The following is a 24,181-nucleotide window of genomic DNA, read 5'->3' as shown; positions in this document are numbered from 1 at the left end:
CTGACCAGTCCCCAGGCCCCTCTCTCACACCGACCAGTCCCCAGGCCCCTCTCTCACACTGACCAGTCCCCAGACTCCTCTCTCACAATGACCAGTCCCCAGGCCCCTCTCTCACACCGACCAGTCCCCAGGCCCCTCTCTCACACTGACCAGTCCCCAGACTCCTCTCTCACAATGACCAGTCCCCAGGCCCCTCTCTCACAATGACCAGTCCCCAGGCCCCTCTCTCACACTGACCAGTCCCCAGGCCCCTCTCTCATACAGACCAGTCCCCAGGCCCCTCTCTCACACCGACCAGTCCCCAGGCCCCTCTCTCACACTGACCAGTCCCCAGGCCCCTCTCTCACACTGACCAGTCCCCAGACTCCTCTCTCACAATGACCAGTCCCCAGGCCCCTCTCTCACACCGACCAGTCCCCAGGCCCCTCTCTCACACTGACCAGTCCCCAGGCCCCTCTCTCACACTGACCAGTCCCCAGACTCCTCTCTCATACAGACCAGTCCCCAGGCCCCTGTCTCACACCGACCAGTCCCCAGGCCCCTCTCTCACACCGACCAGTCCCCAGGCCCCTCTCTCACACCGACCAGTCCCCAGGCCCCTCTCTCACAATGACCAGTGCCCAGACCCGGGCCATTCTCCAGCTCTGCCTCCCCAGCCCCCAGTGCTCCAGCCCCAAGCAGGCTGCTCTGCCTCTGGTGCTGGGGCGTGTCCGGAGGTCCGAGTGTCCAATCCCACGGCTCCGGCCCCAGCCGCTGCATTGTTTACCGCGTTGCTAGGAAATGCAGTCAGCGAGCAGCTGATTGGCTGGGCAGAAACCAGACCAGGAAGTAAAATGGAACCGATGCGTTCGTCAGTGGCCAATCACACCAAGCATCTCCACCCAATCAGAGACCAGGCATCTCCACCCAATCAGAGACCAGGCATCTTCACCCAATCAGAGACCAGGCGTCTTCACCCAATCAGAGACCAGGCATCTTCACCCAATCAGAGACCAGGCATCTTCACCCAATCAGAGACCAGGCGTCTTCACCCAATCAGAGGCCAGGCGTCTTCACCCAATCAGAGACCAGGCGTCTTCACCCAATCAGAGGCCAGGCGTCTTCACCCAATCAGAGACCAGGCGTCTTCACCCAATCAGAGACCAAGCATCTTCACCCAATCAGAGACCAGGTGTCTTCACCCAATCAGAGACCAGGCGTCTTCACCCAATCAGAGACCAAGCATCTTCACCCAATCAGAGACCAGGCACCTCCACCCAATCACGGATGAGGGGCCCTTACATAGAGGCAGCCTAAACTAAAGAGAGCTGCAAGATGGACAATTGGAATGCAATAATTTTTTAAACCCTGCTGAGGATTCAATGGGGAAGAGGGGGGAGCTTTTATTAAACTGTTCCCTATCCCCAAATTCACATTGACTGATTTGACAGTATTTCTGACTCAATTTAAAAATTCTGATTGCACATGATTTATTTCTGTTTGAATCAGAGTCATTAAGCTGAATCAACGAAAAGCTGATTGGAATCGTTCCCATCAGATAATTTTTAATAAAATATAACAAGACTGGTCTGCTCAATCCTAGTGCAACTTAAGAAACCCATTTCATAAACTATATAAATTTATCAGCCAATATAACATTAAATTGTTACAATTATCCATTATTTTGTACATTCGTTCTGTTTGTTATTTATCCTGAATAATGTTTTCTAAATAGATGTTCTATTTAAAGTTGTGATTTTCTTTTACGGTGGTGCACACAGCATTTATATCGCTGCACCAACCCGAATTCATTCCATGCATGGCCGAAAGAAATGAAAGGGAACCTTGTTGAAACCCGAGATTCCACGATTCGTTGAGTGTGTAAATCACACTCGGCCATGTAGAGCCTAAATGTCCCAGGTTTCATCCTCAATTCGTGCCCTGGGTTGAGAAATGATGTGGAGATGCCGGTGATGGACTGGGGTGGACAAATGTAAGGAATCTTACAACACCATCAGGTTATAGTCCAACAGTTTTATTTGAAAATCACAAGCTTTCGGAGGCTTTCTCCTTCGTCAGGTGAGTGTGGAATTCACACTCACCTGACGAAGGAGAAAGCCTCCGAAAGCTTGTGATTTTCAAATAAAACTGTTGGACTGTAACCTGGGTTGAGAAAGGCAACATTAGCCAAGTTCCTGTTTGGGATTGTTATTCAATGACTCAAGCTGGAACATTTCCATCAGGTGAGAATAGCATTGATTGGCTTTGGCTTTGAGTCTTGCACGAAAGAATTTCCTGCCAATAGGCACGTAGGCACTAAAAATTAATAGTGGCCCCACGAGCCAGCTACCAGAAGACTATATTAGTTTAAAGGTACAGCGATATTACATTCACATGATGCACATTACCTTTGAAAAGCGACAACTAACTAAGTTTCACCTACCCCTCATCCCTTCTTGGCTCTCCCTGCAACAGGCACAATCTGAGTTGCTAGGTGCCTGACCCTCACGTGGCTACCAACCCTTCTCCAAGGCCGCTGCTAAGATGGGACCGCAGCATTCCAGGGGTGACATTCCCTCTGATTCTTCCCACCCCATGGGAAAGCATCTTTACTCCACCTGACACCTCCCCACACGATGGCTTACCTCCGTTTCTCTGCCCTTTCCGCAGATCCCTCTAATTAATTATTTTCAGCTCCAAAATGTATTCACATCCATTTATTCGGTGTCCTAATGTCTCCTGATGTGGCTCGGTGTTAAATTTTCTCTGATTACACTCTTGTGAGGCGCCTTGGGATGTTTTACCACGTCTTACTGTGTCAGCCGTGGCTCAGTGGTAGCACTCTCGCCTCTGAGTCAGAAAGTTGTGAGTTCATCTCACACTAGGGACTTGAGCACATAATCCAGGCTGACTCTTCCATAGTACTGAGGGAGCGCTGCACTGTCGGAGGTGCCGTCTTTCGGATGAGGCGTTAAAACTGAGGCCCCGTCTGCCCTCTCAGGTGGATGTAAAAGATCCCTTGGCACTATTCGAAGAGCAGGGGCGTTCTCCCCAGTGTCCTGGCCAATATTTATCCCTCAACGAACATCAAAAAACAGATTATCTGGTCATTATCACATTGCTGTTTGTGGGATCTTGCTGTGTGCAATTTGGCTGCCGTGTTTCCTACATTACAACAGTGACTACACTTCAAAAGTACTTCATTGGCTGTAAAGTGCTTTGGGACGTCCTGAGATCGTGAAAGGTGCTATATAAATGTAAGTTGTTAAAAGCTATTATGGATTCTGCTTCCACCACTATTTCTGGTAGGACCTTCAATGTCCTAATGACCCTCTGCATAAAAATACATTCTTGTAACTGCTCTCTTTGTTCTTTTGGTGATTATGTTAAATTAAGCCCTCCAGTTGCTGACTCATTGACTGGTGGAAATTAGTTATTCCAGTTTTATCTTGTAGGACCCCTCATAATTTTAAACACCTCTATCGGCTCTCCTCTTAAACTTCTTTGTTTCATTGAAAAAAAATCAAGTTTCTCGAGTGTCTCCTCAAAACTAAAGCTTCTTATCCCTGGTACCATCTTATTGAATCTGTTCCGTAGCCTCTTCGTGACCTTTGCACCCTTCCCAGAGGTGTTGGATACATTTATCTCCAAGCCTTCTTTTTTGTGACATATTTTCCCTCAAAATGCTTCACAGCCAATGAATTACTTTTGAAGGGTAACCACTGTACGATAATGCAGCACCCAATTTGTGCACAACCAACAGTTAACCTGTTTTTTTGGTGGAGGGATAAATATTGGCCAGGACACTGGGACAACTCACATGCGCTTCTTCAAACAATGCCATGGGGTCTTTTATCTCCACTTGAACAGGCAGATGGGGGCTCGGTTTAATGTGTCATCCAAAAGACGGCACCTGCAACAATGCAGCACTCCCTTAGTACTGGACTGATGTGTTAGCCTCGAGTATGTGGTCAAGTGGAGTGACACTTGAACCCAAAACCTTTTGACTCTGAGTGTAGAGTGAGGTCCATGACCAGTGTGGTGCAATTACACACCAAACAAAAAAATACCGTACCGTCTCTGTATAAGACCATGGTCAGGCTTCATCTAGAATACGGTGTCCAGTTTTGGTCCCCTCATGTGGTGGGTGATGTAGAGGCCCTGGAAAAGGTTCAGAGGAGAGCTACTAGATTGGTATCTAGTTTAAAAGACCCTCAATTACCACAATAGGGCTTCGAAAGCTGGAGCTTTTTATTCTAGATAAACATAGACATTAAGGGGATTTGATGAAAGGATTATACTTGGTCGATGGGGATGGGCTATTTGCACCAGATAGATTAGGGAGGAACATGTGGCATAAACATAAATTACGCAAGCAAGAGCTAGGTTAGATGTTAGGAGGCTCTTTTTGCAGAATTGCCAATCTCCAGAGCAAGTTGCTGGCATGTGCAGTGAGCATGGAATTGTTGCACACTTTCAAAATGGAGCTGGGTAAGTTCCTGAACGTAGCCATCATAACCTTATATAGAAGGTTGGGGGGGGGTGGGCCTTGGTATTGGGGGATGTGTCACCCAGTCACCATGATCTCCTATACAAAGCCCTGGTTAGACCACTTCTGGAGGACTGTGTACAGTTCTGGGCTCCGCACCTTAGAAAGGATATATTGGCCTTGGAAGGAGTGCAGCCCAGATTCACCAGAATGTTACCAGGACTCCAAGAGTTAGATTATGAGGAGCGATTACATAAACTAGGCTTGTATTCCCTGGGATACAGATGTTTAAGGGGTGATTTGATTGTTTTTTATCTCACGTTTGCCAGCATTTGCCGCAGGGATCAGTACTTGGGCCTCAGCTGTTCACAATATGTATCAATGACTTAGGTGAGGGGACCGAGTGTAACGTGTCCAAGTTTGCTGACAATACAAAACTAAGTGGGAAGGTAAGCTGTGAGGAGGATGCAAAAAGGCTGCAGAGGGACATAGGCAGGTTAAGTGAGTGGGCAAGAAGGTGGCAGATGGAGTATAATGTGGGGAAATGTGAAATTATCTATTTTGGTAGGAAGAGTAGAAAAGCAGAATTTTTTTTTATAAAGTGAGAGGCTAAGAAATGTTGGTATTCAGAGGGATTGGGGTGTCCTTGTACACAAATCACGGAAAGTTAACATGCAGGTACAGCAAGCAATTAGAAAGGCAAATCGTACGTTATCCTTTATTGCAAGGGGGGGGGGGGGTTGGAGTATAAGAGTAAAGAGGTCTATCTGCAATTATATAAGGCTCTGGTAAAACCACACCTGGAATACTGTTTTGGTCTCCTTAGCTAAGGAAGGATATACTTTCCTTAGAGGGGGTGCAACGAAGGTTCACTAGATCGATTCCTGGGATGAGAGGGTTGTCCTATGAGGAGAGATTGAGTAAAATGGGCCCATGTTCTCTGGAGTTTAGAAGAATGAGAGGTGACCTCATTGAAACCTATAAAATTCTTAGAGGGCTTGACAGGGTAGATGTTGAGAGGCTGTTTCCCCTGGCTGGAGAGTTTAGAATTAGGGGTCAGCCATTTAGGACCGAAATGAGGAAAAATTTCTTCACTCAGAGGGTTGTGAATATTTGGAATTCCCTACCGCAGAGGGCGATGGAGGCTCTGCCGTTGAGTATATCTAGGACCAAAATGAGGAAACATTTCTTCACTTCGAAGATGGCGAATCTTTGGAATTCCCTACCCCAGAGGGGATCGGAGGCTCTGTCGTTGAGCATATTTAGGACCAAAACGAGGAAAAATTTCTTCACTTCGAAGATGGCGAATCTTTGGAATTCCCTACCCCAGAGGGGATCGGGGGCTCTGCCGTTGAGCATATTCAAGACTGAGATCGATAGATTTTCGGACGCCAAGGGAATCAAGAGATATGGGGAGCGGGCGGGAAAGTGGAGTTGAGGTCGAAGATCAGCCGTGACGATCTTATTGAACGGCTCGAGGGGCCGACTCCCATTTCTTACCATCCCACCTGCAGCATTTTGCCTTTTTCTATTGATTTTTTTTGGTGGATTGGGGGAGGAGGGGGTGGGGGTGGGGTGGGGGAGGAGGGGGTGGGGGTGGGGTGGGGGAGGAGGGGGTGGGGGTGGGGTGGGGGAGGAGGAGGGGGTGGGGTGGGGGAGGTGTTTCCCCACGCTGAGCAATGAGGACGAGTGTGTGTGTGCGTGGGCCGTGACGTCAGCCTGACGGTGACGTCATGCGGGGGCCGCGACGTCAGCCTGACGGTGACGTCATGCGGGGGCCGCGACGTCAGCACCGACGGTGACGTCAGCGTGGCCTGTGACGTTACGCGCCCCTCGAGCTCGCCCGCGCGCGGCCGTCGTCGTCGCCGCTCTCGCGATAGCTCGGAGGACGCGCTGAAGCGGTTGTAATGGCAGCCGAATACAATGGGCTGGAGCGCTGCTGAGCGGCCGTCGGAGAGAAGCGGCGGGGGGAGCAGCGAAGGAAAGGCCGTGAGATGGAGGCAGCCGCAGGAGGAGCGACCACGACGGCGGCGCAGGGCTGTCGGGACGGGGAGGCGGGCCTCGGGAGGCTGGCGGATGGGCTGCCGGGGCCCGGGGCTGCCGTCGAGGTGCCGCCTGACGCAGTGACGCTGCTCGAGGTGAACCAGCTGGAGCGGTGCGCCGTCTGCCGGGAGTCGCTGCGGGAGCGGGAGCCGCGGCTGCTGCCCTGCCTGCACTCGATGTGCAAGGGCTGCTTGCACGGCGGCGCCAACGCCAACTTCAGCCCGCTTAGTGAAGGTAAGGCCCGGGCTGTGAGTGAGGAGGAGGAGGGGCGGGGTGTGGGAGTGAAGGGAATGAGAGGGGATCTGGGAATGGGGGAAGTGAGGAGGAATCTGTGGACGGGGAAGTGAGGGGGAATCTGGGGGAGTGAGGGGGAATCTGTGGACTGGGGGGGGGGGGGGGGAGTCTGTGGACGGGGGAGTGAGGGGGAATCTGGGGGAGTGAGGGGGAATCTGGGGGAGTGAGGGGGAATCTGGGGGAGTGAGGGGGAATTTGTGGAGTGGGGGGGAGTCTGTGGACGGGGGAGTGAGGGGGAATCTGGGGGAGTGAGGGGGAATTTGTGGACTGGGGGAGTCTGTGGAGTGGGGGGGAATCTGTGGACGGGGGAGTGAGGGGGAATTTGTGGACTGGGGGAGTGGGGGGGAGTCTGTGGACTGGGGGGGAGTCTGTGGGCGGGGAAGTGAAGGGGAATCTGTGGGCGGGGAAGTGAAGGGGAATCTGTGGACGGGGAAGTGAAGGGGAATCTGTGGACGGGGAAGTGAAGGGGAATCTGTGGACGGGGAAGTGAAGGGGAATCTGTGGACGGGGAAGTGAGGGGGAATTTGTGGACTGGGGGAGTCTGGACTGGGGGAATGGGGGGGAATCTGTGGACGGGGGAGTGAGGGGGAATCTGGGGGAGTGAGGGGGAATCTGTGGACTGGGGGAGTGGGGGGGAGTCTGTGGACGGGGAAGTGAAGGGGAATCTGTGGACGGGGAAGTGAAGGGGAATCTGTGGACGGGGAAGTGAAGGGGAATCTGTGGACGGGGAAGTGAAGGGGAATCTGTGAATTGGGAGTGTGGGGAGGGAAGTGTCTGGGAGTGGGATTGTGGGGGGTGAGGGATCTGGGAGTAGGAATGAGTGGATTCTTGGGGTATTGGAGTGAGGGGATTGTGGGGTGTGTGAAAAAGGGTTCCTGGAGTAGGAATGAGGGGATTTTGGGGAGTGAGAGGTTCTAGAGCTGGGAATGAGGTTCTGTGAGGCTGGGTGAGAAAGGATTCTGGGGGTGGTGAGAGTGGGGGTCTTAGGGCAAGGAGTGAGGGGATTCTGGGGGGCTGGGAGTGAGGAGTCCAGGGGATCTGGGATGGTGGTGGTAAGGATTTGGGCAATCGAGGGGATTCTGTGGGAAAAGCATTCTGGGGGAGGAGGGTGATTATGAGTGACAGAGGTATTGGCCAGAGGCCCAGCAGTGAGGTCAAAGTGCTGTCAGGAGGTTAGATTGAAGGACAGGGACAGGTAGTGAGGGTGATGGCCAACCCTGACATTAGGAGTGAAGGGGCCAGAGACTGTGCAGTAAGGGAGAAATCTGAGATTTGGAGGAGTCTGTAGGCAAAGGAGAGAAATGTCGCTTTGGGAATAAAGTGGCACGGTTCAGGAGTGGAAGAAGACACTTGGAAGTGAGAAGGGAGTTGGTACTTAAGTGAGGAGAGGCAGGGTGATTGGTTATATGTTAGGGGAATTGCGGTTGGGGTGATTTTCTTGCAATGCATGTGCTTGGAAATGACGGTTTGGTCGTGAGATTGGTGCCCATTACTGGGTGAAGTGTGGAGTGAATATGAGCAGCCTGCTGCATGCACGTTATGTCTGGAACGAGTAACCTGATAAGACCCTGAGTCTGCTATAAGTTACAGTAAGCAGCGCGTGGGATATAAACCCAGCCCTCCCTATTATACCATACACTGGATAAATGATTGGTGTTAAACTTCATACATAACAGCTATATATTAAATTGCATTGTGCAGATTCCTGATTGGATGCGAGAACTTTTTTTCCACAATTTTTTTGCTAGTTGTGATTTTAATCCCGCATGAAATATGAAAAAGTATTTTGCACAGCGATGCTGGATGTATCTCACTACTCTGGAATTTATGTGTTGGGCAAAAGAAAGTGTTCCAGTTTTGCTGAGTGTGAATCCCACCTGCATCCACACTGCCTAGAGGGGTAAGGACTGACCGCACTTCTGGGTAAACTGTGGGATAAATATGTATTGCTACGCAGAGTGTTTGAACAGTACATACTGCTCAACCGTCCAGTTTTGATCGAGATATCCCAATATTAAACTGTGCCGCTGAGGAAAGCAGCAAAAGCACACAGGACTGCCGAGCGGGCAGAATCAGCTGATATTGTTGTTCCACAGAAAGCTGCTGTGGTCCCAAGTGCTGACATAAATTCCACCCTTTAAGTGCACTGAGAAGTACTTGGGGGGAGGGGAGAACATGCAACTGGGAACAATGTAGGCTTGTGGGACATTGCAGGGAGGGCTGAGGGAGCTCCAGCTCCTACTGTGCTTTCATTCAGTGCTTGCACTACATAAATGCAAGTTTTGTAGTGTTAACATAGCTTCTCCAGGCATAATCCAAGTTTAGGAGAAGATTTATATAATTGTGCTTATCCTTTTTGTAGTTCAAATGGATCTAATGTGACAACTTCATGCCCCATTGTGCCCTGTTTGTATACAGTGAGATTGATTGTACAGAGCTATCGGTAACTGGTGCATCACGGGTGATTGTTAACACCAGCTACTTCTGTGAGACTAGTGGGTAGATAGATGTTCAACTCAGACACTAACAGCTGGAATTTCAATAAAGTGAAAAGTTGTTATTAGATCCACTTGAACTGCGAAAATGATCAATACAGTAACGAATTTTCTCCTAAAGTTGGACTGTGCTTAGGGAGAGCATCTAGAGTTGCGTACTGCACCAACAACTTGAAGTTATATGGTGTCTGTAATGTAGAATAAAAGTCCCCACAGGCTTCATAGGGGAATGGATGCTGAACCAGGAGAGAGAGATTAGGAAGTGTGAAATGATGGATGAAGTACTGCTGTGTTCCAGGTCTTTTACTGATGGTGGAGTGGTGGGAGGAATTTGAGTATCACAGGAAGTATATCTTGAAACATTAAGGTCTACTGGCTTAAGTACAATGTCTTGTACAGTATATTGGCAGCATAACGTTAAATAAGCCAACACGTTTAACCATTGAATATAGTCTAGCCTCATTCTAACATTACTCTTGGTGATCCAAGTAAAAGGTGGCAATATAATGAAATCCATGGTATAGCTAATTTTAGTTTGGAAACAATGCTGGTTATAAACATTTAAACTTGATACCTATGACTGGCCTGATTCAGCTTTCTTGGACTCTAGCATTGGCCTACTTCTCTCTCCTATTAGAGCCTACCTGCTGCTGCTGGGTTGCAGCCTTGCTGATCCCACTGATCTGCACACAGACATAATCAGTGATGTGAGATCGGGACCCGGAGAGAAGAATAGGAGATCTGCACTGGAGTCCAGGGGACACGAGAGTGATACTAGATCAGAAGCCAATGAATCTGTTCTCGGAATGAGCTATAGCATCATCCACCATAGTCAGACTGCAGACATCGAGCTTGAACTCAGTTCACCATGTGTACTTGTACATATAGGCTGATATCTTATGCTATGGTGGTATACTAAATTGCTGCTGTGAAACGCCTTGGGATGTTTTTACTGTGTTCAAGGTGCTATAAAAATGCAAGTTGTTCTGTATTAGGGGAGTGACTAAGATTTTTAATGGTGATATTTCTTTATTATTTGATACAAATTGGTTATTTTAAAGAATCTTGAAATTAATATTTAGCTTATTATCCATCTTGCTAAAGCTGCAAACCCTTTGATGGATGTCTCGGGAATGTGACTGTGTTTAAAAACAGCTCGGTTTAAATGAATATTTCATTACAATATTTTTGTGTTAATGGCTTCATTTTCTTAATGAAGCAATAAATATTTTCATGTGTCTTAATGCAGTATTATTTGTAATGTTTAATATATTTGGGTGTAACCATCCTCCTAATGCTGCTAACTATGTGACAGAGAGCTTAGGAGTTGGAGGATTATATTTAACAACACTTCATTTTAACTAACTTGATCTTCTGGCTAGAGGTGTGATTGGGTTGGCTGTGAGCATAGTGGGTGCAGGGAGAGTGTCTAGGTTAAGACCTAGGCTGAGGTTGAAGCTAGCCTTTGAGTTGGATGTGGGCATAATCAGTTTTGGAGCAGGAGGCTTGATGTGGAGTTGTTCTGGGAACAACTGATGCTGATGATGTGAAATAGGATCACTGGATGACGGGAACAGTGTTAACGGTGAGAAGTGCTGCCAGGCAACAGCATCAAATGCAAGGTTACCAGGAGCCATGGTCCCAATAACCCAGTCATTACTAGAAATGTACAGTGTTGGATGAATGGATGGTCAGATAAACATAAAAGTGAATGTACTGTAATACATTTTAAGTAGCACCATCTCAGGAGTTCCACAATACCAAAGTATTGAGGCTTAATTTATAAACTAATTCTGAACGTAATATTTTATTGAACAAAGCTTTAAAAATCAGAAGAATTGTTTTGCTGTTGCTGTTTTCAAGACTTTGTAGAAACAGTTGACAGTAATGTGTCTTCCAAACTTCTAGCAGAGCCCACAAATGTTGATAGCCTTGTAATAAGACAGTCACTGTGGGAGAAGTAATGTTCATGTGGTTAGCACAGGCAAATCATGTGATGCTCACTGCACATAATTAATTTACATACCAATAGATCTGTGGCATTGCTTATGGCGATTCAGAGGCCATACTGCTGCATCACATTAGAACTTCATCATGTAATACCGAATGTATTGTTTAGTGGAAGGGAGAAAAACAATTTGTCCAATGTTTGGGGAAATGAGTGAGGGTGCATTAAGTGTGAAGATTGAAATGAATATGCGTGGAAGTTACTTTACTGCATTTGATTAACTGCAGATTTATAGCCATTGCATTAATAATTGGCATTAAACTATAGGAACAATGCTAAATGGGTGTAACCAGAAATCAGAAGGTTACGGCGCAGAAAGAGGCCATTCGGCCCATTTTGTCCGTGCCAGCCGAAAAAGAGCTATCCAGCTTAATCCTACTTTCCAGCACTTGGTCCGTTGCCTTGTAGGTTACGGCACTTCAAGTGTACATCCAAGTACTTTTTAAAATGAGTTGAGAGTTTCTGCCTCTACCACCCTTTCAGGCAGTGAGTTCCAGACCCCCATCACCCTCTGGGTGAAAAAATTTCTCCTCAGCTCCCATCTAATCCTTCTACCAATTACTTTAAATCTGTGTCCCCTGGTTATTGACCTCTCTGCTAAGGGAAATAGGTACTCCCTATCCACTCTATCTAGTCCAGTCATAATTTTATATACCTCAATTAAAACTCCCCTCAGGCTCCTTTGTTCCTACGAAAATAACCCCAGCCTATCCAGTCTTTTCTCATAGCTAAAATTCTCCAGCCCTGGCAACATCCTCGTAAATCTCCTCTATACCTTCTCTAGTGCAATTACATCCTTCCTGTAATGTGATCAGAACTGTATGCAGTACTCAAGCTGTGGCCTAACCAATGTTTTATACAGTTCTAGCCTAACCTCCCTGCTCTTTCATTTATTAGCTGAGGCATAGAAAAAAAGTATCCCGTATGCCTTTTTAACCATCTATTCTACCTGTAATGCTACCTTCAGGGACCTGTGGACACGCACTCCAAGGTGCCTTTGTTCCTCTACACCGGTATCCTCCCATTTATTGTGTACTCCCTTGCCTTGTTTGCCCTTCCTAAATGCATTACCTCACACTTCTCTGGATTGAATCCATGCTGACTGTCCTTGATTAACCTATGCCTTTCTAAATGACGATTTATGCTGTCCCTCAGAATCGATTCCAATAATTTTCCCACCACCGAGGTTAGACTGACTGGCTTATAATTACTCAGTCTATCTCTTTCTCTCTTTTTAAACAATGATACAATGTTAGCAGTCTTCCGATCCTCTGGCACCAAGCCTGTAGCCAGGGAGGATTGCAAAATGATGGTCAGAGCCTCTGCTATTTCCTCCCTTGTTTCTCTTAACAGCCTGGGATACATTTCATCCGGGCCTGGTGATTTATTTACTTTCAAAGATGCTCAACCGTTAATACTTCCTCTCTCACTATGTTTATCCCATCCACTATTTCACACTCCTCCTCCTTAACTACAATCTCTGCATCGTCCCTCTCTTATGTGAAAACAGACACAAAGTATTCATTAAGAACCATACCCACATTTTCCACCTCCACAGGTTACCTTTTTGGTCTCGAATAGGCCCTACTCTTTCTTTATGTATTTATAAATCATTTTTGGATTTTCTTTAATTTTACTTGCCAGTATTTTTTCATGCCCTCTCTTTGCTTTCCTAATTTCCCTTTTAATTTCACCCCTACACTTTCTAGACTCCTCTAGGCTTTCTGCAGTATTGAGCTCTTGGTGTCTGACATAAGCTTCTCTTTTTTGCCTTATCTTACCCTGTATGCTCCATGTCACCCGGGGGCTCTAGATTTGGCAGTCCCACCCTTTTTCTTTGTGGGAACATGTTTACTCTGAACCCCTTGAATCTCCCCCTTTAGTGACTCCCACTACTCTGACACTGATTTACCTTCTAGTAGCTGTTTCCAGTCCATTTTTGCTAAATCACTTCTCAGCTTAGTAAAATTGGCCTTTCCCCAATTTAGAACTTTTACTCCTGTTCTATCTTTGTCCTTTTCCATAACTATACTAAATCTAACTGAATTATGATCACTGCCACCAAAATACTTACTCTCCCACTGATACTCCTTCCACCTGCCCAGCTTCATTCTCTTAAAACTAAACCCAGATCTGCACGCCCCCCCCCACCACCTTGTTGGACTTGCCATGTACTGGCTAAAAAAGTTCTCCTGAATGCGGTTTAAGAATTCTGCGCCCTCTATACCTTTTGCACTGATTGTATCCCAGTAAATATTAGGGTAGTTGAAATCCCTTACTATTATTGCCCTATTGTTTTTGCACTTCTCAGAAATTTGCCTACATATTTGCTCTTCTATCCCCCTCAGACTGATTGGGAGTCTAGTACACTCTCAGCAGTGTGACTGTCCTTTTTTTGTTCTTTAGCTCATCCCATATGGCCTCATTTAATGATCCTCCTAACATATCATGCCTCCTCACGGCCGTAATTGTTTCTTTAACCAATGTTGCCATCCTTTTTTATCCCCCTCTCTATCTCGTCTGCAAACCCTGTAACCAGGAGCGTTGAGCTGTCATTCCTGCTCCTGTTTCAGCCATGTTTCTGTAATAGCTAAGATATCGTACTTCCACATGTCATATCTGTGCCCTTAGCTCATCTGCCTTATTCACTATACTCCTTGCGTTGAGGTATGTACCATTAAGCGCTGCCAAACTCCTGTGATGTCTAGTTTCTAACCTTTGTTTCCTCTGCCTTCCAAACTCACTAATTTTCTGCCTTCCATGTCCAGCTCTGCTTCTATCCCTTCTGAATCTACGCTTAGGTTCCCATCCCCCTGCCAAGCTAGTTTAAACCCTCCCCAACAACACTAGAAAATCTCCCCGCGAGGATATTGATCCCAGCCCTCTTGAGGTAATATGAAGAGCTTTGTGTTGAAGAGATCTCTTTGATTGTTTTACAGGCGATGCTAAAAGTATGTTGGTGGAAGTAAGATTTTGTCTAATACATGACCTCTTGGGTAGAAGTAAATAGAATGACAAATGATATCTACACATTCTGGTGCAGGGATGTGAATGAAATTTTTGAGGAGCCATTTCCTGCACTGGGGCTGCGGTTCTACCTTTATTTTGTTTTAATCAAGCTGTTTGGTGGCTGTAACTGTGTTGGACACATCTGTTTCATTAGAGGAATCGTTTCTCCGTTCAGACCGGATGGTGTTCCTACCTTTATTTTGTTTTGTTTAAGCTCTCACATTGATCCCCTGTAAATTCTGAAGCGAGGCTGGGGTCTGGCCTGGAACTTTGGTGGAAGGAAGAAACAGAATTTTAGAGTGCAGCTAGGTGGGAATGGAGTTAGGGCCAGATGTGGGGAGGGCTGATTCGGGGCTTGGCAGGAGTGGGGTGAGGAAGAGGGTGTGCTGAAATCAAAGGACTTACATTTGTAGTTTAGACAGGTACAAAAAGCAATCAAAAAGACTAATGGAATGTTGGCCTTGATCTCAAAGGGGGCTGGAATACAAAGGGGAGGAAATTATCCTTCAGTTGTTGGTCAGACCCCTCCTGGAGTACTGCATTCAGTTTTACATTACAATAGTGACTACACTTGAAAAGTAAGCTGTAAAGCACTTTGGGATATCTTGAGGTTATGAAAGGTGCTGTATAAATGCAAATTCTTATATTAGCCTTGGGGGTGCAGCGCAGATTCACCAGAATGATACCAAGGCTTAGAGGGTTAAATTATGAGGACAGGATGCAAAACTTGACTTCTTTTCCCTTGAGTATAGAAGATTGAGGAGTGATCTGATCGAGGTGTTTAAAATGTTAAAAGGATTTGATAGGGTACAGGAACTGATTGCTCTGTTGGGGGAATCATGAACAAGGGGACATAAAATTAGAGCTAGGCTATTCAGGAGCACAACGAGGAAATCACACAACGGGTAGTAGAAATCTGGAACTCTCCCGTAAAAGGCTGTAAAATGCCGCGGTTGCTGGGGATCAGTTGGAGCTTTCAAGACTGAGATCAGTAGATTTTTGTTAGGTAAGGGTATCAAGGGATATGGAGCAATGGCAGGTAAATGGAGTTGAGGTTCAGCTCAGCCATGATCTGATCCAATGGAGGAGCAGGCTCGAGAGGGTGAATGACCTACTCCTGTTCCTGTGTTCTTATTAAGACAGGAACTATTGACAATGGGAAAAGCAGTGTTTGGGGGGGAATACATAAGGGTGTAAAAGGGGTTGTGGATGGGTCAGGGGAGAAGGCTGATGGGCAGGATTGCATTGGGAGGGTAATGACTTACGGTCTGCAAGGAGCCACGGACAGTTTGGTTCCCATTCTCCTTGGATTCCCTCCCCAAAAGGCTGCTGGTCTTTGTTTTAGAGTATTACCAGATCCCAGCAGTGCTCTCAAGCTCCTTGCCAGTCCTGCTGGACCTCAGACAGTCCCCCCCGAGTTCTTACAAGCCACTCTCTGCATTCATCCCTGATCTCAGGGCCACCCCTAGTGCCCCCCAGATTGTGTTATCTCTCCAATTCATCCAGATCCCAGAACTGCTCTCTCTGATCCCTGATCCGAGGCTCTATCCTGATTAGTGTTCCCAGAATCTCACTCTTCAGTGTTCCGTTAACCTCACACTCCCAGACCTTGGGATCATCTCAAAGTACTGTGAGACCTACCCCCCCCCCCCCCCCCCCCCCCACAACCTCATCTCAGTACTGTCAGATTCCAGGGCTTTGAGATTCCAAGGCTGCTACCAGTGCCTGATACTTCACTGTCCTTTGGTAATACTGCTTGGCATATCATCCCTTTGATAAAACTGTTGACTCACTGTGTGCAATGCATTGAGAAATCTGCTAGTGGACTTGCTTTTTATCTCTCTTTTTAAAGCCCAGGATGCAGAGCAAGATGGTGTTGTACTTTGTGTTTAGCAGCACTGAGGAATGATATGTGATAGGACAGGACTGGGATGGGACCTTGAAGACCTTGAGTAGCATAAGGGAAGGCTGTTGGGTTTGATGCTACTTAAGTGAGGAGCATATTGGTGAGAGGTGGAGTCTTGTGGTAGGGAAGCAATACGGAGAGGCAACCTGGAATTTGGTAGAACTGGGACCTGGAATGTGGAGTGAAGGGCATTAAGCTCAGAGTCCTGGGATCTGGCAACACACTGATTTGTAAGAGGCATTGAATTAAGTGTTTTTTGACTGGTTCCTGGAAAATAAATACAGTTTTCCTGGAAAATAAATACAGTTTTCCTGGAAAATAAATACAGTTTTCCTGGAAAATAAATACAGTTTTCCTGGAAAATAAATACAGTTTTCCTTTGAATAAATTGAACAGCTGCCTAAATAAATATAAACATTCCGCTCTCTGCCACAGTAAATAAACACGGGTCTGCTTTCATAAATTAACGTTTACTTTAAACTAACAATATTTTCATCAGTTTTTGCAACTCTTGGAAAGTGGGGCCTTCAAACAGTGTACACTCTTTTTTCAATACATTGTGGAGTTTTACTTGGAGCTGGTGTACTTGGTCACTGCCTTTCTCCCTTCCGACACGGCATGTGCTTGGCCAGCTCCCCGGGGCAGCGGCAGGCGCACAAGGGTCTGGATCTCCCGGGACCTGATGGTGTGGCGCTTGTTGTGGGAAGCCTCACCCGCGATACACTGCTTATGGCAAATCTTGCTGACAAGTCATACAAAAATTGCAAAACTTTATCTCAGAAAAAAAATCACGTGTCTGATTAAAAATTCCAAAATTTATGGTTTATACTCAGCGCAAAACAATTGATTACCTCACCTGTTTTCAGATTTTTCCACTTGACACCAAGGCTTATAAACAGTGCCTGGTAAGCAAATTTGACCCAGAAGAGGAAGTTTCTTAACCCCACTTGGAGCTAAAAATGAAAAGAGGAGGTATTGGCCATGATTGACATAATCAGCAGCTAATAAGGAGAAGCCAAGCCTAAGTCAAGTTCATCTTCCAACTTAGAAAAACCATCAACTTTTCCACTGGGAAAAAATAAATATTTTTGTAGAGGATTTTAGATTTTGTAACTATAAACAATAGAAAATACCGCATCTGTTAATCTGTTGTCTGTCTGAAGTAACATTAAAGCAGTCCATAACAGCTTAAATAATTTGAATTTACTTAAGAAAATGAAAATTCTTGTAGCTTGTTTGGAAATTATTTGAATAGACAAAGTCAGAAATTCTGATGCACAATGTGGAAAGATAAAGCCTTGCATGGTGGGTATTGTATACACGCAAAGTCTGGCATTTTCCTTCACTTGGCAGAGTAATGGCTATGGGAAATATGTAAACTTCAAACCCAGGCTTTTGAGAGGAGCTGATGCCTTCAGGTAGTCAAAGACACATAATTTATATGAAAGTTTAATCTTTTTACTGTGGCAATATATATCATTTTAATATTGTTAAAATCTTGTTTCAAAAATTGTTTTGAGTGATTTGCTTGTTCACTGTAGACATTTGCATATTGAACCAATTACAATTAATACACTCAAATTACAATGATTAAATTTGCATATCAGCTGGAAGACATATGCACATTGGCCAATCAGGTGCAAGTGTTCAAAAATCGCCTAAAATTTTGCATATAATTAAAAGGTGAGCTGTAATAGACAGGAAATATGCGCAGACTGTATGCAAAATTTTAGATAATTTACTTGTGTGGAACTATGCAACTTGTGATCTGTATCTCTCAACCTCCCTTATTCTTCCCTCCAGTTTTATCACCTTGTTCCTGCTGGGTGCCCTCCAATACCTCACCCAAGTTGTCATTCTTCATGTGCGTGCACTTAGTGCGTGTTTGACCAGGGGGTGGGGCGTGGGGCATCATAGTCAAGTCTGATCCTGCTCTCATCTGACATCTACACGTGTACTTTGCAGCAGGTGCCATTGGATAGAGATTGGGTGTGAGCACCTGATGGATTGTTCCCTCTCGCCTAGTGGCACTCGGGCCAATTGTTGCACTTTGCTCCCACACTGACTGAAATCAGCATACTCAGTACAAATCAGGAATTGAACCTCAGACATTCTGGGATTGTTGTTCCCATCTGTGCCATTGGGGTAGCTACGTGCTGTCAACTTTGTTTATTGCATGTATAGATACTCAACTTCAACCTTGAGAAGGTAGCTGAAGACTGGTTTTCTTGCCTCCAGTCTTCCTCTATGCTGCATTTTCTTGGGACCCGTTTTGTGGGATTTGTACCTCTTCAGTAAGATATTAAAGGGGAGTAGTAATGGCAGTTGATTTGGTGATCTTGAAATGGCTGAAAAATAGTTAGGCGGAAGGAATCAAAGGGACTGATCAGTACTGATTATATTGATTAGATTCTCTTGGTATTAGTTTTTTTTAAATACCCTACTAAACTGTACATCACAAATGCTAATCACGCTACAGCTTTCCCCCCCAAGTAGAAAATCGTAGATTTAATGCTTTTTTTTACATTCTCAGGATGTTGGCGTCGCTGGCAAGGCTGGCATTTATTGTCCATCCCTAGTTGCCCTTGAGAAGGTGGTGGTGAGCTGCCTTCTTGAACCGCTGCAGACCATGTGGTGAAGGTGCTCCCACAATGCTGTTCGGTAGGGAGTTCCGGGATTTTGGCACAGACACCACAAAGGAACGGCGATATATATCCAAGTCAGGATGGTGTATGACTTGGAGTTGATGGTGCTTCTATGCACCTGCTGTCCTTGTCCTTCTAGGTGGTGGAGGTCACGGGTTTGGGAGGTGCTTAAAAGTACTTAATTGGTTGAAGAAGCCTTGGTGAGATGCTGCAGTGCATCCTGTAGGTTGTACACACTGCAGCCACTGTGTGCCGGTGGTGGAGCGGGTGGATATTTAAGGTGGTGGATGGGCTGCCAATGTTTGGAGTGACTGATAGCTTTATGACAGAGGAAGAGTATTACCGTTTGTATTAACAGAAATAGGAACAGGAGTAGGCCGTATGGCCCCTCGGGCCTGCTCTGCCATTCATTCAGATCATGGCTGATCTTTAGCCTCAACTTCACTTTCCTGCCCGATCCCCATATCCCTTGATTCTCCGAGAGTACAAAAATCTATCGATCTCCGCCTTGAATATGCTCAACAACTCAGCATCCACAGCCCTCTGGGGTAGAGAATTCCATAGATTCACAACTCTCTGAGTGAAGAAATGCCTCCTCATCTCAGTCATAAATGGCCGACCCCTTATCCTGAGACTATGCCCCCTCTAGTTCTAGTCTCTCCAGCCAGGGGAAACAACCTCTCAGCCTCCACGCTGTCAAGCCCCCTCAGAATCATATATGTTTCAATGAGATCACCTCTTATTCTTCTAAACTCCAGAGAGTATGGGCCCATTCTACTCATCCTATCCTCATAGCACAACCCTCTCATCCCAGGAATTAATCTAGTGAACCTTTGTTGTACCGCCTCTAAGGCAAATATATCCTTCCTTAGACAAAGAGGCAAAAACTGTACGCAGTACTCCAGGTGAGGTCTCACCAAAGCCCTTTACAATTGTAGGAAGACTTCCTTACTCTTGTATTTCAACCCCCTTGCAATAAAGGCCAACATGCCATTTGCTTTCCTAATTGCTTGGTGTACCTACATGCTAACTTTTTGTGTTTCTTGTACCAGGACACCCAAGCCTCTCTGAACATTTAAAAAATATTCTGTTTTTCTATTCTTCTTACCAAAGTGAATAACCTCACATTTCTCTACATTATACTCCATCTGCCACCTTCTTGCCCACTCACTTAACCTGTCTATATCCCTTTGCAGACTCTTTGTGTCTTCCTCACAGCTTACTTTCCCACCTAGCTTCGTATCATCAGCAAACTTGAATACACTACACTTGATCTCTTCATCCAAGTCATTAATATGGATTGTAAATAGCTGAGGCCCAAACACCGATCCTTGCGGTACCCCACTAGTTACAGCCTGCCAACCTGAAACTGACCCGTTTATCCCTACTCTCTTTTCTGTCCGTTAACCAATCCTCTATCCATACTAATATGTTACCCCCAACCCCATGAGCCTTTATTTTGCGTAGCAACCTTTTATGTGGTACCCTATTGAATGCCTTTTGAAAATCCAAATATACTACATCCACTGGTTCCCCTTTATCTACTCTGCTAGTTACTTCCTCAAAAAACTCTAATAAATTTGTCAAACATGATTTCCCTTTCATAAAACCATGTTGACTCTGCCTAATCATATTGTAATGTTCTAAGTGCCCTGTTACCACTTCCTTAATAATGGATTCCAGCATTTTCCCAACAACTGATGTCAGGCTAACTGGCCTGTAGTTTCCTGTTTTCTCTCCCTCCTTTCTGGAGTAGCGGGGTTACGTTTGCTACCTTCCAATCCAGTAGGACCGTTCTAGAATCTAGGGAATTTTGGAAGATCACAACCAATGCATCCACTATCTCTGCAGCAACCGCTTTTAGAACCCACGGGTGTGGGCCATCAGGTCCAGGGAATTTATCGACTTTTAGTCCCATTTGTTTCTCAAGTACTTTTTCTCTACTTAAAGTTCCTCACTCTCATTAGCCCCTTGGTTCCCCACTATTTCTGGTGTGCGTTTTGTGTCTTCTATTGTGAAGACAGATACAAAATATTTGTTTAACGCATCTGCCATTTCCTGATTTCCCCATTATAATTTCTCCTGTCTCAGCCTCTGGGGGACCAACATTTACTTTTGCTACTCTGTTCCTTTTTACGTTCTTGTGGAAGCTCTTACAATCCATTTTTATTTTTCTTGCTGGTTTACTTTCATGTTCTATTTTCTCCTTTTTATGAATTTTTTGGTCGTCCTTTACTGGTTTCTAAAACACTCAATCCTCAGGCTTACTACTCTTCACAACATTATAGGCCTCTTTTAATCTAATACTGTCCTCAACTTCTTTAGTTAGCCACGGGTCAATCACTTTTCCCATGGAGTTTTCATTTCTCAGTGGAACATATATTTGTTGAGAATATCAAAATATTTCTTTAAATATTTGCCATTGCTTTTCAACCGTCATACCTTTTAATTTAATTTCCCGATCTACCTTAGCTAACTCGCCCCTCGTACCTATATGATTGGCTTTATTTAGGTTTAAGATTGAGTTGGCTGATTTCACGTGGGATGCAATGATTGGCCTGCGGTTCCCTAGGTCGTTGAGGCAGAAGAACAGCAGCCAGGGTTCCTGGTGCTGATCACTACCCAGTGATCCTGGCTGGAAAGTCATTTTGTGAATTTAACATAAGAACAGGATTGGGCTCAATGTAATGGCCTACCATTTTTCGATATCTAGGCCAGCATAAAGAATGGTGCCTTGGTCTATTAAACTGAGGCCCCATCTGCCCCCTCAGATGGATGTAAAAGATCCCACGGCACTATTTTGAAGAAGAGCTGGGGAGTTCTCCTTGGTGTTCTGGCCAATATTTATCCCTCAACCAACATCACTAAGAACAGATTATCTGGTCATTATTATATTGCTGTTTGTGAGATCTTGCTGTGCGCAAATTGGCTGCTGCGTTTCCTATATTACAACAGTGACCACACATCAAAAAGTACTTAATTGGCTGTAAAGTGCTTTGGGACATCCTGAAAGACACTATATAAATGCAAGTCTTTTTTATGGTTGAGATACTGGAGGGATGTTTGAACCTAGTTGAGTATCTTTTACACCAGTTTATGACGTTAATTATAAAATCATCTTTTTGTTAGCCTCAATCACAAGTCTGTGTTTCTGAAACTTGGAGTATAACTGCAATACCATTTGGATTTACTAATAAATTATGATTATGAAACCTAATTTGCACAAGTAAATTGGGTTAATTAGAAAATACCTTCCCATGTAATTTATAAACTCGTTCCTAGCTTTCCTGAACCTAAAGTGTAAGTCATTGCGCAATTAGAGAAATATACTATGCTAATTGGACTAACTTTACTTATGCAAATTGAGTTAATTTAGCAACGCTAGTCACCCACTTTAATTAGTGTTATGCAGATTACATGCAGGAGAGGAAAAAGAGGAGGTGTTGCTTTAAGTGATTCCAACTCAACCTGAAAAGTAATAAACGTTTGGATCTGTGCTATTGTAAACTGCAGCATGTGATATTTAATTAGATTCAGTGGTTTGAGCCCTCCACCCTCACCCCCGCTTGTCTATTTTTTAATAAGTTGAATTTTGGTGCCATGTTAAATGAGAGAATTTTCCTGTTATGAGTGGATGACCAATTTATGGAGGATTACATTGAAATGATTGAAAGTGCTCATATTCTATATGATACTGAGAGTTTTTAAACTGGAATATAACTGAGGTTAATTGGAAAAAACACCCCAAATAACTGCAGCCAGAAGTACAGAGCATATGTAAATATATCTAATTAGCATAATTAATGTTACTCCCCAGTAGAACATTATGCTTTCAAGTTTCATAGAGCATAGTGGAAAGTATAATTTTAACCTCATTTGCTTGTGAAATTATGTATAATTAGCATATGATATTCATACTTTATTCCTAATGGTATAACTAATATATGCTCATGTTTCACAAGGATGAAACTTGTGGTCTTCAAGATTTATAAGAATGTCTGTGATCTAATTAACCTTATTTAAAATGCAAATTAGGTCAAATTAACATAATGCATGCACCCATAAAGCTTCGGTGCAGAAATGATTGTGGGAGTAGTGTTCAATCTGATCCCATCCTGCTGCAGTCTGACCCAGGAATTCGTTTTTTCCCAGCTATATTCCATAGTGCAAGTGAACATGATTTGGATTTCAGTCTTCAATTCAAGATATCAGTGGACTGGTCAGGTGGGCAAAAAAGTGGCTAATGGAATTTGATCCAGAGAAGTATGAGGTGATGCATTTAGGGAGGGCAAACAAGGCAATGGAGTCCACAATAAATGGGAGAACACTGAGAGGTGTAGTGGAACAAAGGGACCTTGGAGTGCATGTCCACAGATCCCTGAAAGGTAGATAAGGTGGTTAAAAAGGCATAGGGATACTTTCCTTTATTAGCCAAGGCATAGAAAATAAGTACCCTTTGTCGTCCAGTACTTCCCCGGAGCGGAGAAACTACGCCATGTTCTCCGCAGCCTTCAACATGTCATCAATGACGACGAACACCTCGCTATGGCCATCCCCACACCTCCACTACTCGCCTTTAAACAGCCACCCAACCTCAAACAGACCATCGTTCGCAGCAAATTACCTAGCTTTCAAGAGAACAGCGTCCACGACACCACACAACCCTGCCACGGTAACCTCTGCAAGACATGCCAGATCATCGACACAGATACCACCATCACACGAGAGGACACCACCCACCAGGTGCATGGTTCATACTCCTGTGACTCGGCCAACGTTGTCTACCTCATACGTTGCAGGAAAGGATGCCCCAGAGCATGGTACATTGGCGAGACCATGCAGACGCTGCGACAACGGATGAACGGACACCGCGCAACAATCACCAAACAGGAGGGTTCCCTCCCAGTCGGGGAACACTTCAGCAGTCAAGGACATTCAGCCACAGACCTTCGGGTAAGCGTACTCCAAGGCGGCCTTCGAGACACACGACAACGCAAAATCGTCGAGCAGAAATTGATAGCCAAGTTCAGCACCCATGAGGACGGCCTCAACCGGGATCTTGGGTTCATGTCACGCTACACGTTACCCCACCAGCGAACAAATGTTATCTGTTTTTAATATAACGGGTCAGTTGCTGTCTTTTCTATGTTTCTACCTCTCTATCTCTTTTTTTTTGGTGATTTGTATATTCTGTCTGCACACTGATTGCCTTGGCAACGGGCAGTTGAAAAAACTGTCTGTAATCACCAAGCATTGTTCTGTGATTTATAAATGCGATTTCATTTCGAGGATTTCATTTCCAACAATGTTCAC

General features: G+C 45.2%; 1 protein-coding gene across 3 annotated transcripts in view; it reads left to right on the top strand.

The window, feature by feature from the left end:
- Positions 1 to 6,330: 6,330 nt before the first annotated feature.
- LOC137305543 (transcription intermediary factor 1-beta-like) overlaps positions 6,331 to 24,181 on the top strand; it is a 78,812-nt gene continuing 60,961 nt past the window's right edge. For all 3 annotated transcript variants that reach the window (XM_067974404.1, XM_067974403.1, XM_067974402.1), the window contains exon 1: positions 6,331 to 6,745. In XM_067974404.1, the coding sequence (XP_067830505.1) occupies positions 6,463 to 6,745 (283 nt within the window). In that variant the 5' untranslated portion in view covers positions 6,331 to 6,462. The remainder of the gene's footprint in view (positions 6,746 to 24,181) is intronic.

Source organism: Heptranchias perlo, chromosome 40 (genome assembly GCF_035084215.1).
Source record: "Heptranchias perlo isolate sHepPer1 chromosome 40, sHepPer1.hap1, whole genome shotgun sequence".
Taxonomy (NCBI): Eukaryota; Metazoa; Chordata; class Chondrichthyes; order Hexanchiformes; family Hexanchidae; genus Heptranchias; species Heptranchias perlo.
This window is presented reverse-complemented; position numbering and strand designations above follow the sequence as displayed.